Below are 14,742 nucleotides of genomic sequence, written 5' to 3'. Positions count from 1 at the left end.
ACCCCTTTTCTTGCAGGTATGGTATGAATTGCCTAATCCAGTTTGAAGACTTTGCCAATGCTAACGCATTTCGTCTCCTCAACAAATACCGCAACAGATACTGTACGTTCAATGATGATATTCAGGGTAAGTAGAAAAATGAAAACTTCACCTTCTCATGAGGAAAGTGATTAAGATCACACAAGTGTTTGTTACACAATACTCAGATGTGTGATAAGTTTTAGCATTTGCACATGAGCATTAAAAAAAAAAAGATAATCGCAGCTGTCTGAGTTGAAAAATGAGTCTCGGTTGCTTTTGGTAATTTAGTTGTTCTCTGCAGCAGTGTTGTTCTGTGGAGAAAATGGATCATGTGCTTCAGGTTGTTAAGATAATGTAGAGAGACCCATTAATTTTCTTATAAGCTATCTAAAACAATACTGACATTCTAACAGTTATACAAGCCTTTCAGTTTCCAGGTGGTCATTAGCTGATCCTGGCAACATTCCTCTATTGTTAACCTCCCCATTATGTGCAGAAACGATAAGGTAAAACCAATTTCTTTCCTGTCCGTGGATGCTAACACCAGGGTAATCTGAGAACATCCCTAGACTGGTTTACACTGCTCTTCCAGCACCAAAGAGCAATGACACCATCACAGCTGGGATCAGAAGCAGCATCTCTCTCAGGCCTTGGGAGGCTCTGCTGTCAGCAGAATTGCTGACGCACAGAAGCATGCAGTTGGTACACTGGTGGCATCCCTACCTGGTGCTGACTTTGCTTCAAACCACTGGAAGTTGTGTTTGCCCATTTGACAGACACAGGATCTTCCCAAGTGATTAAGAAGTTCTTTCACCTTTTCTTCTTTTGTCTAGTCCTCCTTGTAGATGTGTCAGCAGTTTGTTGAACTAATTATTTTGAGTCATTTGGGCTTCTCCTCGCTTGTATTTGCGAGAGACTGAAACAAATGCCAGTGTTTTTACACAGTGATGGCTCTTTTGTGAGCAGACTCTGCAGCAGCATTTCCACATCTGTCACCCATCTACTAACACTTGGCAGTGCGTGCAGCAGACTGCTCATATCTGTCATATCACAAAAAGCAGTAAAACTGGATTGTGGGAACGTGGTGCAGTGGGGTGCATGGTCCTATTCACAGGGTTTAGAAGCAGAATTTAAGCATTTCACAGAAGGTGAGATATATTCCTGTACAAGTAGACTTGCTAGTTGTTCTTGCTACCCAGAAAGGCTTTCAGTGGAGAGAGGAGGACTGACAAAGAGTACAGGGGATACATTTTTGAATGGAAGAGCCAAAAACTCAGACTTTCTAGGAGCTGAATAGATGAAGCCCAGAATAAGAAGCAGGCAATGCAAAAGCTTATTTTGGATTAGTTGCTTTCTGTGTGGGTGGAAGGGAACTCATCAGTTAAAAAGAAAAGAGGCCAGGTGATGTGACAGATCTGTGGGTTTCTTGAGGGAACAGTAGGATTTTGCATCTTACTAAAGCCCCTTGTATTCTCAGATAAAGCATCTATCTGGCACTGGTTTCACAGTAGTAGGTACGGAAAGAAGTCATGCTGATCCTTTGAGCACACAAACAACGAGTCAAGGGAAGCAAGGCACTGCTTCAGGCTTTTTTATGGAGCTGTCAGAAAGAAAAGGGAACACCGAGCCAGGGTCAGAAATGAGTTTTGGGGGACCTTTGGGAAGGTGACACAACTTGGATCTGCTCAGTTAACTCTGTCTTGGAGTCACATCAGACGTTAATGGACTTGAATTTGGGGTGAGTAGTCTGTTTCACCCACGCTAATATGCCCCTCTGTATCCTTAGCTGACAGGAGAAGGGTAGCAAGTGCCTTCTCTCACTTACACCCTCCTGTTCTTTGTTTTTCCTTCAGGCTCTCTCTTTTCTAACATGCTGGCGTTTCATGACCTGACAACTGAAAAAAAAAAAAAAAAGAAGTGAGAGACTTCAATGCAAACTGTGCTTTAAATGATTAATGAGAATTATGCAAAGCCTTGCATTCATTTTACTCAAGTCAGACAGGAGCAGACCTCCTGAAGCCTGAGTTACCCCAGCTTCTGAGCTGGCACTGTTTATTGACTTAAAAACATCTCTTAGGCACAGCAGCACAAGGTGTGTCTGGCCTGAGCTGTACTAATTAAAGTCCTCGTCCATTGGTTTGTGAGTGCAGTGAGCCAACGCACCCACAGAGGCAAGACGTGGGAAGAAAAGATAAATCACCCCACTTCATCTCCCTCAGGCCTCCCCAGGGCCTTACACAAACAGAAAGCAGTTTAAAATATTAACGCCTAATTTTTTTTTTTAACTTTGGTCACACAAATGACTGGATTGCCAAATCTGTCAAAACCCAGCAGAGTTAAAGTGATTCAGACCTTTTCCAGCTCAACCCAGCCCGCTGATGCTGGCTGGGACACCTGCCAGGTACCACAAATGGGGGTGAGGTGATTGCTCTTATTCTGAAAGCCATGAGCCTGGGAGCTAGCAGGAGCTGGTTCGCAGTGCCCACACATGGGGGCTCCCCATTAAGGAAGAGGTTCCCCTTCCTCTGTGGGGTGATGACATCAGTTCTTTCCCAACTCTGCCTGGGTTCATGCAAGGGACAACAGCTTCAAATTCAGCTATGTGGGAGAAAATTGATTGCCCTTCTCCCTGTTTCCCAGTGAGGTACCAGGGCAGGCAGTGCAACACGTGTGAAACTGGAGGGACATGACTGCCTTGAACTCTGCTCTTTGTGCTCCTTCTGTAACTTTGCTCCACTAAATTGTGCCCAGCACCAACCAGAAAGTAGGCAACTGAAAATGGTTATAGAAGTGTCAAGCCCTGTGTATCCCTGAGCCAGGCATCTCTGCCTTCCTGCTCCACACAAATTAAATGTTGAAGAGTTTAATTTGGATTGGACTTCTAGACATCACCCAGTGCAACCCCACAAAGTTAGATCAAGCTTTGACTTCAGGTCAGGTTCACCCAGTCTAATTAGTTACAGTATCTCCATGGATGGAGATCTGAGATTCCTGAACTATCCTATTCTATTCCATTCTATTCCATTCTATTCTATTTGTTACTGGATCATAGAATAATAGAGTGGCTTGGGTTGGAAGGGATCATGCACTTCCAGCCCATCTGCTTTGAGCAGGGTTGCCAACCACCAAATTAGGTGCTAGATGATGTTGCCCAGGGCCCATCTAACCTGGCCATGAATCTGTGACTCCAAATATCTCTTAACCCACTAAGCCCCACGTAGCATCAGCCTTCCAGGACACTTCAAGCAGCAGTGCCTCAGCCTGGAAGAACACTGCTCTCTACCGTAGCTGAGGTTGGGAACAGGATGACTCCAGAACTGCAAATCTGAGCAACTTCAAAGATTTGGGCCCATTTTGCACATTTCCTCATGTTTTGAGAAGCTGGGCTAGTTTTTGGCGAGGCAAACGACAAACTTCAGCAGATGAACATGTCGCAGTATCTTACTTTGTTGTTTCAGCTGGCACGGAAAATGCATCAGTAATTAACACAGGAAACTAAGGAGGGGGGAGCACAATAGGAAGGGAGCGCTGGATGAAGTTTTGCTGCAGAACAAAGCAGGCTGTGTCCTGCCAGGCAGCTCCTGAGCAGCATGCTCCCCCCAAGGGGGTTCACCCAGCCTGAAGACAAGCATGAAGATGTTCTCAGTCCTCTAGGGGTTCACCACTGTCAAGGCCTTTAGGACCTGCTGTGCTCTGCAGCAGAAGAAGCTCCTGTATTTTTTCCCTGCTGCTACTACATTAACTATTCACAGGCCAGTGCCAAGACTTGTGTCTAAATAACAAAATCATAAAATCACAAAATCATGAAGGTTGGAAAAGACCACTAGGATCATCCAGTCCACGCCCACCATGCCCACTGACCACGTCCCTCAGTGCCACGTCTCCACAGTTCTTGAACACCTCCAGGGACGGTGACTCCACCACCTCCCTGTGCAGCCTGTGACAGTACCTCACCACTTGCTGAGAATTTTTTTTCCTAATATCCAACTTGAACTTCTCCTGAAGCAACATAAGGCCATTCCCTCTTGCTCTAAGGCCATTATCTCTCATCCCAAATCACTTGATTGGCTGCAAAACAAGCCGGATCAGAACAGTCCACAGTCCTGTGTAGGAATGGACTTCAGCACCTTGGGCTTTGTAGTGAAGGGCCCTAAAGATCTGCCCTTATGTTACATTATTTCGGGGATTATAGCTTTTCACTCCCTCCACAGATCTTCTGGGTCTCCACTGTCCCTGATCTATTCATGGAGGTAGTGAATTATTTCCCCAAGCACCGATACTTTGCATTTCACTGCTGTTCTCTATGACTTGCCCCATGCCATTTCTAGGTTTATTTTCTTAATCTCTTACAGAGGCCCCGTGGGGGAAGGATAACAATAGCCAGCAGACAGAGGGGTGAGGCATTGAGCTGCAAATGCTTCAACAGCTTTTTGCTTTGGCTTTGTTGTATTTGATTTTTGATGATGCATTTGGAGTGCATCTGGAAAGCTCTGCTCTGTTTTCCAATAACAAGCTGAATGTTCATGTGAACCAGGATTTGGAAAAGCTCTACACTTCCTCTGCATCCATAAATTTAAATATATTTTCTTGACTGCCCTTCACTGGAGCTGTTGAACGGGTGTTTGCTGTTGCCTGGGCCCTAACCCTTAGCGTGGTTTTAATGGGAGAAGCGTAAGCAGGCAGAGCAAAGGTAAAAGTGGGAAGATGGGGCTGAATTTGGCCATCCCTTCCCTCACTGTAATTCCATCCACACGAATGCTGGAAAGAGAAATGGGCAGCAATGTGGCTGCTTGCTGCTGTCACTCAGGGATATGGTTTAGTGGCATGGTGCTGGTGATGGGTTGATGGTTGGACGAGACGACCTTAGTGATCTTTTCCAACCTTAATGAATCTATGATTCTATGATCCTACGATCACTTTCTCTGTTAGAAGGCCTGGGTTCAGCCCAGAGGCCAAGCGTGTGATGTTCTGCTCTGCTCTGCCCCTACTTGGGGCAACTCCCATCCCCACGCATCCTTGGGATCCCGTGTCCCCACATGTTCCCTGCTTAGCTGCTGGGAGCTGCCATATGCAGTACAGCCTTGGCATCATCACAGGGCAGCACTGTGCCACTTCTCTATGCTGCCCCTGCTCTGGAGGCAGGGTAACATCAGCAGGAATGAGTGCTTCTGCCTTTTCCATCTCTGCTAAGCTGTAGAACAGATCCTTTCTCTCTAATTTGCTCCAGTGTAGCTCCACTGACATCTATGGGTCTAGTTCTGCCTTACACTAGAACAAGCAGAAAATCAGCCTCAAGAGAGTGGTTCTCTAATGTTTACAATATTCTCAGCATGCCTGAGCGTCAGAGATTAATTCCTACTGTGAAAACCGTTTTCCTGAATGCACCTCAGTTTCAAATAGCCCTTTCCTTTGCTGGCCCTGTTCATCTGGAGTCCCCAGAGACACATCTGAGGGCTGCTCACTACTAACCTGTAACATAGTGCAGAGCATCCACTGAGTTTCAGACAGACAGGGTGCTTTGTGAGCATTTTCCTCTGTGCACCCTTCCCTATCTCACCTCCCACACAGAGCAGCCAAGCTGGCTCTTGCTAATTACTCAAGGAAGCAGTTTTCTGCAATAGCAGCATTGAATCTCTTCGGAAAAGTGAATGACTGATGTGTTGAAGGGTAGTTGGTTTTCATAAGTTCATAAGTTCATAAGTTCATAACAGGACATTGAGGCCCTGGAGTGTGTGTAGTTGGTTTTCTCTTGCCACAACTCATAGTGACAGGGTTTTTTTTCCCCCATCTCGTTTTGTGGTCTTCTTGGAACTGAAGCACTGTGATTGCTGTGATACTGGGAAGTATTTACTCTCAGAAAGAGTGGTGATGCATTGGCACAGCTGCCCAGAGAGGTGACGGAGTCACCGTTCTTGGAGGTGTTCAAGAAGCATGCAGATGTGGCACTGAGGGACGTGGTTAGTGGGCATGGTGGGGGTGGGCTGATGGTTGGACTAGATGATCTTTCTGGTCTTTTTCCAACCTTAATGATTCAATGACTCTTTGATTAGCCAACTCCTTATGCAAGCCAGCTGTGCACTCACCTCCATAGAGAGATGCTTCTATTGTTACATGCTCAGAAATTGTAATTATCAAAGAAAAATATTGAGCTGAAGCCAAGGTACCGTAACTTTGTTACTTGAGTAATGGGGGTGAGATGTGGTTTGGGAGATGTGGAAGGACTGGAAGCACACTGGGGACAGAAAGGAAGGATTAAGAATAGCAGAACTGAGGAGAGCCCTGCTGTTGGTCTCTCTGAAGTGCGTGTACAGGGGACAAGCAAAGGCACACCCTGTCCCACCAGGCTCTGCTCTGCACAGTGCATGGCTGAAGCAGTGACCCCTGTACACCTCACTTCTCAAATCCTTGCAGGTAACACCTTTAAAAGGATGCTTTGCTGTGAGGGTGGTGAGACACTGGAGCAGGTTGCCCAGAGCAACTGGGAATTCTCCCTCCCTGGAAGTGTTGTGGTCAGGTTGGATGGGGCTGTGAGTAACCTGGTCTAGAGGGAGATGTCCCTGCCTATAGCAGGGGGTTGGAGACACACAAGGTCAGGGTGGACTGGGCTCTGAGCACAAGATTAAGCTGTGGTGTCCCTGTTTATTGCAGGGGAGTTGGACTGGATGGCCTTTAAGGGTCCCTTCCAACTCAATTTCATCAGACTTCATGTGTCTGCTTTAGCATGGGTCCGTGTTTCTCTGAGGAGCCCCATCCCTAGCAGTGGCACGGCAAGAAGCTGGGCAGTCCTGCTGATGGCAGACCCACCAAAATCTGGAGAAGGCGCATGGGCACACTGTGTGACACCCAGAAAAAGAGCAACATCTAAGAACTCAGCCATTATCTGTTCTCCCTGTCAATTCCTTGGCTGTTTGCCATCTCCTCCTGCAATCTTTCTATCAGATGGCGCAGCATTTTGCCAGGTGAACGTATCACTGTGCATACAACTTAAAGAGGCAGGGAAAGCAAGAGAAATTTCCTCGTGTTCGTTTTCTGAGCTAACAGAAGGACCTCGTCCTTGGTGCCAGAGCAAGTTTCAGTGACAGAGGTTTAAGAAACCAGGTGGCAGCAATAACTCTTTTGGAGAACTGAACTCATCTGAGCTTCAGAAGCAAAGCTCTGTGAGATAATGGTACCGACAAAAACTTCTTGATTTTCTTTGCAGCTTAAATGGGTTCCCTATGCAAAATTACCCGTGACAGTGGAAATTACTTCTCCTCCAGGATAACTGTGCTCCCACTAGGTGTTGTGTTCGCATGGAAATAGCGAGAGAGAAAACCACTGCCCATTGCCATGACATACCAGCAGATTTCTGCTTTAGCTGTGGCTGTGGCACTAAAGAAAAGGAGCAGGTAGAGCTCATTTACTCGAATCTCAAGAGATGTAGCAGCACCATCTGCTGGTTTCACTGCTCACGGTCATGTTTTGCTTCTGAGCTGCTCTGCTTTTGCTCCCAAGCTGCTGGCTGATTAAAAATCTGATTAAAAACCTGATTAAATGGCCAGAATAATAGGAAACACTGGAAAACTGGTGAAATCAGGTTTCTTAGTCTAAAAGGCACCACCAGAGCCTGAAGCCTCCCTAGCCTGTGCCTTACTTGAGTTCTCATTGTGCCCTCATCCGGGATAGGTCATTATATTATCACTACATGTGAACTTTACTACTATTTGGAAATGCTAATCCTCAGAAGACATCTGCAAGGCAGGAGAATATTGGTTTCCCAAAGAGACACTGAGTCTCAGATAGAAGATAACACCAAACCCCCAAGGATTTAAGAGCGTAGTTCCTTCCACGAGGTTTCTTACAGCTGTCAGTAGGATGGGGAATCCCTTTGCCAACCCTCTCACAGTGTTTTCTCTTTTCAGGCACTGCATCTGTTGCAGTTGCTGGCCTCTTTGCAGCTTTAAGGATCACAAAGAACAAGCTCTGTGACCATAAGTTTGTCTTCCAGGGAGCTGGAGAGGTAAGAATGTTCTTGAGTTTCTTCCTAAATATCATCTAAATTAAAATGTAGTGAGAAATAAAGTCAACCAGGGAACACCCTACAAGGTCTGGCTTCCCAGACACAAAGCACAGAAGCAGGTTCTTTGTCACAGGTCAGGAGTGGGCCACACAATCTTTGAGTGGCATGGATGCTCCAAGGCTGCCTACATGTCATGAGGGCTTTAAGCACCTCCCTTATGAGGAGGCCTGAGGCTGGCATGAGCCCTCGGGGTTCGTATTTAGAGTAAACCAGGCCCTCTTTAATGACATAGTCAAAAGGATTTAAAACTTAAAGAACTGTGAGAGCATGGCCTCAATTTATGCAGTCAGTTGCACTGCCTCCAGAGCAGAAGTCAGAGTGTCTGTCTGGTGCTTTGCACAAAGAGTGGGAAGGAAGAAAAACCTAAAGCCTGGACTGTGTACTAGAGTTGGTCCACGTCCTGGCTCGGCAGTTTCCCACCTTTGGGCAGTGTGTGTCCCTGTGCAGTCACACAGCAGAAATTCTCCCTGCTCTAAGCAGTGCTGGGGGATGACCCAACACATCTTCCATTTAAGATCTTCCCCCATAAGACATTGATACCCCACTGAAATGTTTATTTACTGTACTTCAGGCTGCGATGGGCATAGCACATCTCATCCTCATGGCCATGGAAAAGGAAGGAATTTCCCGTGAAGATGCCATCAAAAAAATATGGATGGTGGACTCCAAGGGGCTGATAGTCAAGGTAAATTTGTGTCCAGAGCTATCCTCCACTTCCTCAGCACCTCCTGCACGCTAAAGAGAGGCCAGAGCAGGCAGACACCTTGAACCCTGCTCAGCCCCACCACAAAGGCTGTGGTGTCACTGGTGTCAGCAGAGCTGCTCCTGCTGGATCTCATGGTAGCAGCACTGAACAGCAGCACTGGCTGTCCCAGAGGCAACACTTTGGGCTGGGCCTCTAAGTGGTACGATGGTACACTGCTGTCTCAGTGGCATTGATCTCAATTAGCACTGGAGGTTGTGCATGTCATTTATGTGGGGCATCACAACAGCTTGATGACCCAGCCTGGATCAGCCCTGCTCTGCCCTCCCTGGCACCTCAGGGAGACATTAAGGTTGGAAAAGACAGCTAAGATCATCCCATCCAACTGCCAGCCCATCACCACCATGCCCACTCACCCACGTCCTTGGGGCATCTGCTCCCATCCCTGCTTAAAAGAAGGGCAGGAAGGGGAAATGAACTGGTGAGTTTCTTCATTATGTCTCTACCTTTTGCCAGCACTCTAAAGTTTGATTCCTTCTTTTCTCTCGCAGGGCAGGAGCCACCTGAACCATGAGAAAGAGATGTTTGCCCAGGACCACCCCAGTGTGAGCACACTAGAGGAGGTTGTGGAGAAAGTGAAGCCAACAGCAATTATAGGTGGAGTTCCCTTAACGTGACCTCTCCATGTCAATTCTATTTTGAGGAGAGTTTCTGTCTTTCTTCCAGGACCTATTTTTGTTCTCAGAGTCAATGAGCAATGAGTTGGTGGGTTTCTTCTGCCCACATAAGTTCATAAGTTCATAAGTTCATAAGGTAGAAAGGACCTATAAGATCATCTAGTCCAACCATCCTCCTATCACTATCTCTACCCAACTACTAAATTAAGTCCTTTAGCACCTCATCTAAACGCTCCTTGAACAGCGCTAGGGATGGTGCCTCAACCACCTCCCTAGGCAGGCCATTCCAGTGCCTGACCACTCTTTCAGAAAAGAAATGCTTCCTCAGGTCTAATCTAAATCTTCCCCGGCGCAACTTGTGGCCATTCCCTCTCGTCCTGTCATTACTTATCAGGGAGAAGAGGCCCACCCCCTCCTCACCACAACCCCCCTTCAGGAAGTGGTAGAGTGCAATAAGGTCTCCTCTGAGCCTCCTCTTCTCCAGACTGAACAATCCCAACTCCCTCAGCCGCTCCTCATAAGACTTGTGCTCCAGGCCCCTCACCAGTTTTGTTGCCCTTCTCTGAACACGCTCCAGGGCCTCAGTGTCCTTTAGCCAGTTGAATTCTCTACATCATTCCCTTCAGCCGTGGGATGGTCTTCCTCTCTGTAAGAGCCCTTCCATTCAGGCTGCAAATGGAGGTGCCACTGCATCAGGATGTGGGGCCCAGGCAAGCAGGGCAGGACAAGGACAACAGGCAGGTCTTTCAGTTTGAGCCAGGCTTTTCATTCTTCAGAACGTAATGAAGAAACATCTGCACCTCCCTCTCCAGAAATGGATCCTGGCTTCCTCCCATGGTGATAAGAGGCATTCAGGAGAGATCAGTCCAACGCACTGATGTCAGAAAGCACCAGCTCACTCTGTTGTTGTTGTTTCAGGTGTCGCAGCCATTGCAGGAGCTTTCACGGAGAAGATTTTGAAGGACATGGCAGCTTTCAACGAGAGGCCCATTGTGTTTGCCCTGAGCAACCCCACGAGTAAAGCAGAGTGCACAGCAGAGCAGTGCTATCGCTTCACCGAGGTACTGGGTGTCAGTGTAGGGAGGATGGGTGCTCCAGGCACGTCCTTGGGGATTTTCAAGGCCAGACTGGATAAAGCCCTGAGAACCTCACAGCTGACCCTGCCACAAGCAGGAGTTTGGACTAGAGAAATCCTTAGTGTCCCTAGCAGCCTGAATTACAATGTGAGCCTATACATCGTGAGACTGTAAAGCTGACTGAGATGCCCCAGCCTCCCAGGCTGCTGTCCCCTACAGTTTGCCACCTTATCTGTTTATGTCAGCCCGCTCATGCTCCATAGCTGAAGAAATCACTGAAGAAAGGTCACATGAATTGATTTTGGGTGAGAGAGAAGGCATTGCCTCATAAGTTCATAAGTTCATAAGGTTGGAAAGGACCTATAAGATCATCTAGTCCCCCATTGCCACCTGCTGCTTCTTTCTCTCAGTTCTGCCAGCTGGGGTAGTTACACAGCCCCCATATCCTCACCCCATACATAAGTCCCTCTTCACACTGCATAGATGGTTGACAGCAATAGGAAGAGAGATGTCTTCCAGCAAGTTTAAAGCACTTGGAGTTGGGCAGTGCAAAGACCTGCTCGGCACTCAGTGGCCTTGTCCATGACTTCGTGTGTAGCTCTGGGGACCAGGCCCTCCTGAAGTACCAATGGCACGGGATGGCTTTGTTAAAGATTTCTCTACCTGATCACCTGAGTTTCTTGAATATATCTCTGAAGAGCAGCAGAAATATAAGATAGTTCTCCTGCATTTTCATGCCTCTTTTTCTCTCCCTGATCAGGGCCGGGGTATATTTGCCAGTGGGAGTCCATTCTCAAAGGTTACCCTGCCCAACGGCCAGACCTTCTTCCCTGGCCAAGGAAACAATGCCTACGTCTTCCCAGGAGTGGCACTGGGAGTCATAGCCTGTGGAGTCCGGCACATCTCTGATGACATCTTCCTCATCACAGCACAGGTTTCCAACTGGCTAATAACCACTGTTTTTTCAAAAAGCTGTAAGGGGCACGTGTACCTACTTGATGCAATTCAAGAAATTGGCCTGAGGAAATGGCACAGCATCAGAAAAAAGCCATAGCTTTTCCCAGTCTCAAAAAAAAAGTTCATGCTTCCTTGCACCTACAGGAGTGACAGTAAGTTTCCTCTCATTCCATCATCCACATGCCATAACCACAGCTACTCCCCTTGTCAGGAGTTTTACCCAGGGAGGCTGTGGGGTCTCCTCCTTGGAGATCTCCAAAAAGCCACTGGGACATGGTCCTGGGCACTCTGCCCTGGGTATCCCTGCTGGAGCAGGGGTTGGAGCAGATGGCCTCAACAGATCCCCCTTCCAATCTCAATCATTCTGTGATTCTGTTTATAACCTGCCCAGGCACAGCATCTCCATCATCCTGGCTCCATTGAAGTGCATAAACACATGCATTTTTGAATAGCTTAGCAGGTTGTGTTAAGAACTAGCCCCCCAGCTCCACTGTTGCTGCTGAGGTTTCAACCATGTGTTGTATAATCCTAGCAAAAATGACCATCTCTATAAACTTCCTTCGTCTTGCTTCTAGTCCATCGCTGCTGAGGTGACAGAGCAGAATCTTGCAGAAGGAAGACTCTATCCCCCCTTGAACAGCATCAGAGAGGTGTCTTTCAAAATTGCTGTCAAAGTAAGTGCTCATTTATTTTCACTTTCTGTGATAAGGAGGGCAGGACCTGCCCTGGCATTGTTATTGTTTTGTGTTGTCTTTAATCCTTCTTATTCTGTAGCCTGAAGCAATGGTTCTCGGGAATTCTTCCAGCCAGAATTACTGCTTTGATCTCTTCTTTCATTAAAGCCCACATTTGAAAAGTACCTCTTGATTCTGGATGCCTCACAGCTCTCAAAGCTCTGCTTCTTTGCTTGGAGCTGTGACTTCTCAGCACTTGAAAAATCAGGTTTGGGACTGACATCAAACACAAAGCAAGTTGCCAGAAGATTTTAGGTTCCAAATTTTTATTTTGGAGCCTCTTCTTTTGAATTTGGTAGAGACCTAAGCACCTAAATATTCTTTCAGATCGGGGCTTGTTATCTAATGATGGGATTTGTGCCCTGTGTACATCAGATTTGTAATTCCCATTCAGGGGACACCCATTGAGAATCACCTTGTCCCGTGAGGAGTTACTGAGGGATGCACACTGTAACTCAGGAGCTTTAGAGTAGAAGTGGAAGTGGTTGAAGGGCTGCTCACCTTCTTCAGTTGCACAACATAACCATTCTGCAAGGGCACAGGGTGCGTTTCTGAACAGACAGGAGCTGCAAGCAGCTTGCATTCCCAGTGGATGAAGTGCAGACAGCTTGGGGGGTCAGAAAAATAATAAGCAAAACAGGATAGGATTTTGAGGGAGAAAAAGATGAACGATGCAATCGGGGCTGAACTGTAGTTGGTTTCAGCTTCTCAATGTGTCAGTGTTATTTCATCAGCTCATGTTGCTTATCTTTTTGCAGATTGTTAACTGGGCCTACAAGCATGGTCTTGCTTCTTGGTACCCTGAGCCAGCAGACAAAGAAGCCTTTGTGAAACAGCTTGTGTATAGTCCTGACTACGATTCCTTCGTCATGGATGATTACACGTGGCCTGCTGCAGCCATGCAGACTCAAGATGTATAACTCTTTGTGAGAACTGCTTTCTTGGTTTTTTCCATCAGTTCCCATGGTCCATATCATTGCTGATATAAATGCACTTCAGGCTTGTGAAATGATAAAAATAACTGAGTCAAAGTACATTTTTTACTTGCTACTGTTTTTTCTTTGTGGGAGCGTATCGACAGGGGACAAAATAGAGTCCACACTGGGAAGTCAGTACCCTGAGGAGAGAGAGAGGCTATACTTCCAGTCCATCCCAGTCAGTCTGCACTGTTTCCTCTCCAGATTTGAAAACACTACATTTAGGCTGTACAACAGCAGATACAGTAGGAAGCAGAATCCTCCAGGGAAAGTCAGAAGCAGAAAATAGTCATGTGGCTCATTTCCTCAACAAGAGATGCTCGATCACTTCTTATCAAAAACAAGAATCACATAGAGCGATCTTCCAGAACTTTGGTCAGCAAGGAACAATGTCACTATCACTGGTCAGTCAAGCCCAGAAGGAAGATGACCCACAAAGCTGCTTGCTCACTTCCTTTTGGTGGGGTGGGTAAGAGAATTGGCTGGGTGATCGATGGTGAGAAAAGTTGCAGGTTGATAAGGTGACAGTTCTATAGGTACAGCAACAGCTGCATGTACAGGCACAGCCAGGAGTAGGCTGTCGTGTTCCCTGTTCTCTCATTGTCTTCCTTCACCTCTGATGCTCCCATCTTCTCCATAGTGTACCTTGAGTGTCTGAGGGAACCTTTCCCTCCATCTCCTCCAATCCCAGCCAGCCAGGGGCCATAGCACCAAACCTATGCCACTGGGAAAGATGATGACACAGCCAGAAATACTCTGTGAGAAGGCACTTTTCTGCCAGATGTGCTGAATCCATGATTCTTGGCCTCTGCAGAAGGGCAGCCCTGAGTGAGAGCATGGCCAGGACGGGATCCTCTCGTCAGTAAAGGCAGCAAATGGTTGGGCTGCGCAGGCAGAAAGCTTCCTCTGGTAGAGCTTGCTGGCCTTAGCATTAACCCATCCTTAGGAGTAGCAGAAGCTGCTCAGTGAGCACCTTCACCTGGTAAATCCCTGCCTGATTTGAAAAAAACAAAGTCTCTGTAGCTTCTTCCTCCACTGCTCAAAGCAATCTGCTAACCCAAGTGCCCAGGGGACAGCAAGGATTCTGTCCAAACACCAAACCTGAGCCATCCCCTCAAGGCGCCTCCTGCCATCCCACCACACGTGGATGTTACCACTGCCCAAGCTCTCAGCAAGTCTCTGAGCCCTGGGGACCAAGACCTGTCCCCAAAGGCCACGTGCCTAAATGCCAGAGCCACAAGCAGAGGGGTGATAGTGGAAAACAAGACCCTTCTCTGTCCCAGCAGAAGTCCATAACTGCTGGTGCAGAATGACCTAGTTCTGTCTCCTGGTGGCAGAAAGCACTGTTTCCCTGTGCCCTGCCAGGCCCCCTCCTGTCATAGAATCACGGAATCATAGGAATGGTTTGGGTTGGAAGGCAGCTTAAAGCCTATCCAGCTCCATTCCCCTGCTGTAGGCTGGTTGCCACCCACCAGATCAGGTTGCCCAGGTTTTCTCTTCTCCAGGCTGAAGAAGCCCAGCTCCCTCAATCTTTCCTC

At 47.4% G+C, this 14,742-nt stretch overlaps 1 protein-coding gene across 1 annotated transcript in view; it reads left to right on the top strand.

The window, feature by feature from the left end:
• The window catches only part of ME3 (malic enzyme 3), a 113,661-nt gene extending 100,398 nt beyond the window's left edge, over window positions 1-13,263 (top strand). The window contains exons 7-14 of the mRNA XM_065729957.1: window positions 17-126; window positions 7,923-8,020; window positions 8,652-8,765; window positions 9,335-9,440; window positions 10,379-10,521; window positions 11,297-11,470; window positions 12,069-12,167; window positions 12,986-13,263. Of these exons, the coding sequence (XP_065586029.1) occupies window positions 17-126; window positions 7,923-8,020; window positions 8,652-8,765; window positions 9,335-9,440; window positions 10,379-10,521; window positions 11,297-11,470; window positions 12,069-12,167; window positions 12,986-13,147 (1,006 nt within the window). The 3' untranslated portion in view covers window positions 13,148-13,263. The remainder of the gene's footprint in view (window positions 1-16; window positions 127-7,922; window positions 8,021-8,651; window positions 8,766-9,334; window positions 9,441-10,378; window positions 10,522-11,296; window positions 11,471-12,068; window positions 12,168-12,985) is intronic.
• Window positions 13,264-14,742: the final 1,479 nt, after the last annotated feature.

Source organism: Cyrtonyx montezumae, unplaced genomic scaffold (genome assembly GCF_038088225.1).
Source record: "Cyrtonyx montezumae isolate F1298 unplaced genomic scaffold, pur_monq_1.0 scaffold_12, whole genome shotgun sequence".
Classification (NCBI taxonomy): domain Eukaryota; kingdom Metazoa; phylum Chordata; class Aves; order Galliformes; family Odontophoridae; genus Cyrtonyx; species Cyrtonyx montezumae.
Note: the sequence above shows the minus strand (reverse complement) of the source record. Positions and strands in the feature narration are given on the sequence as shown.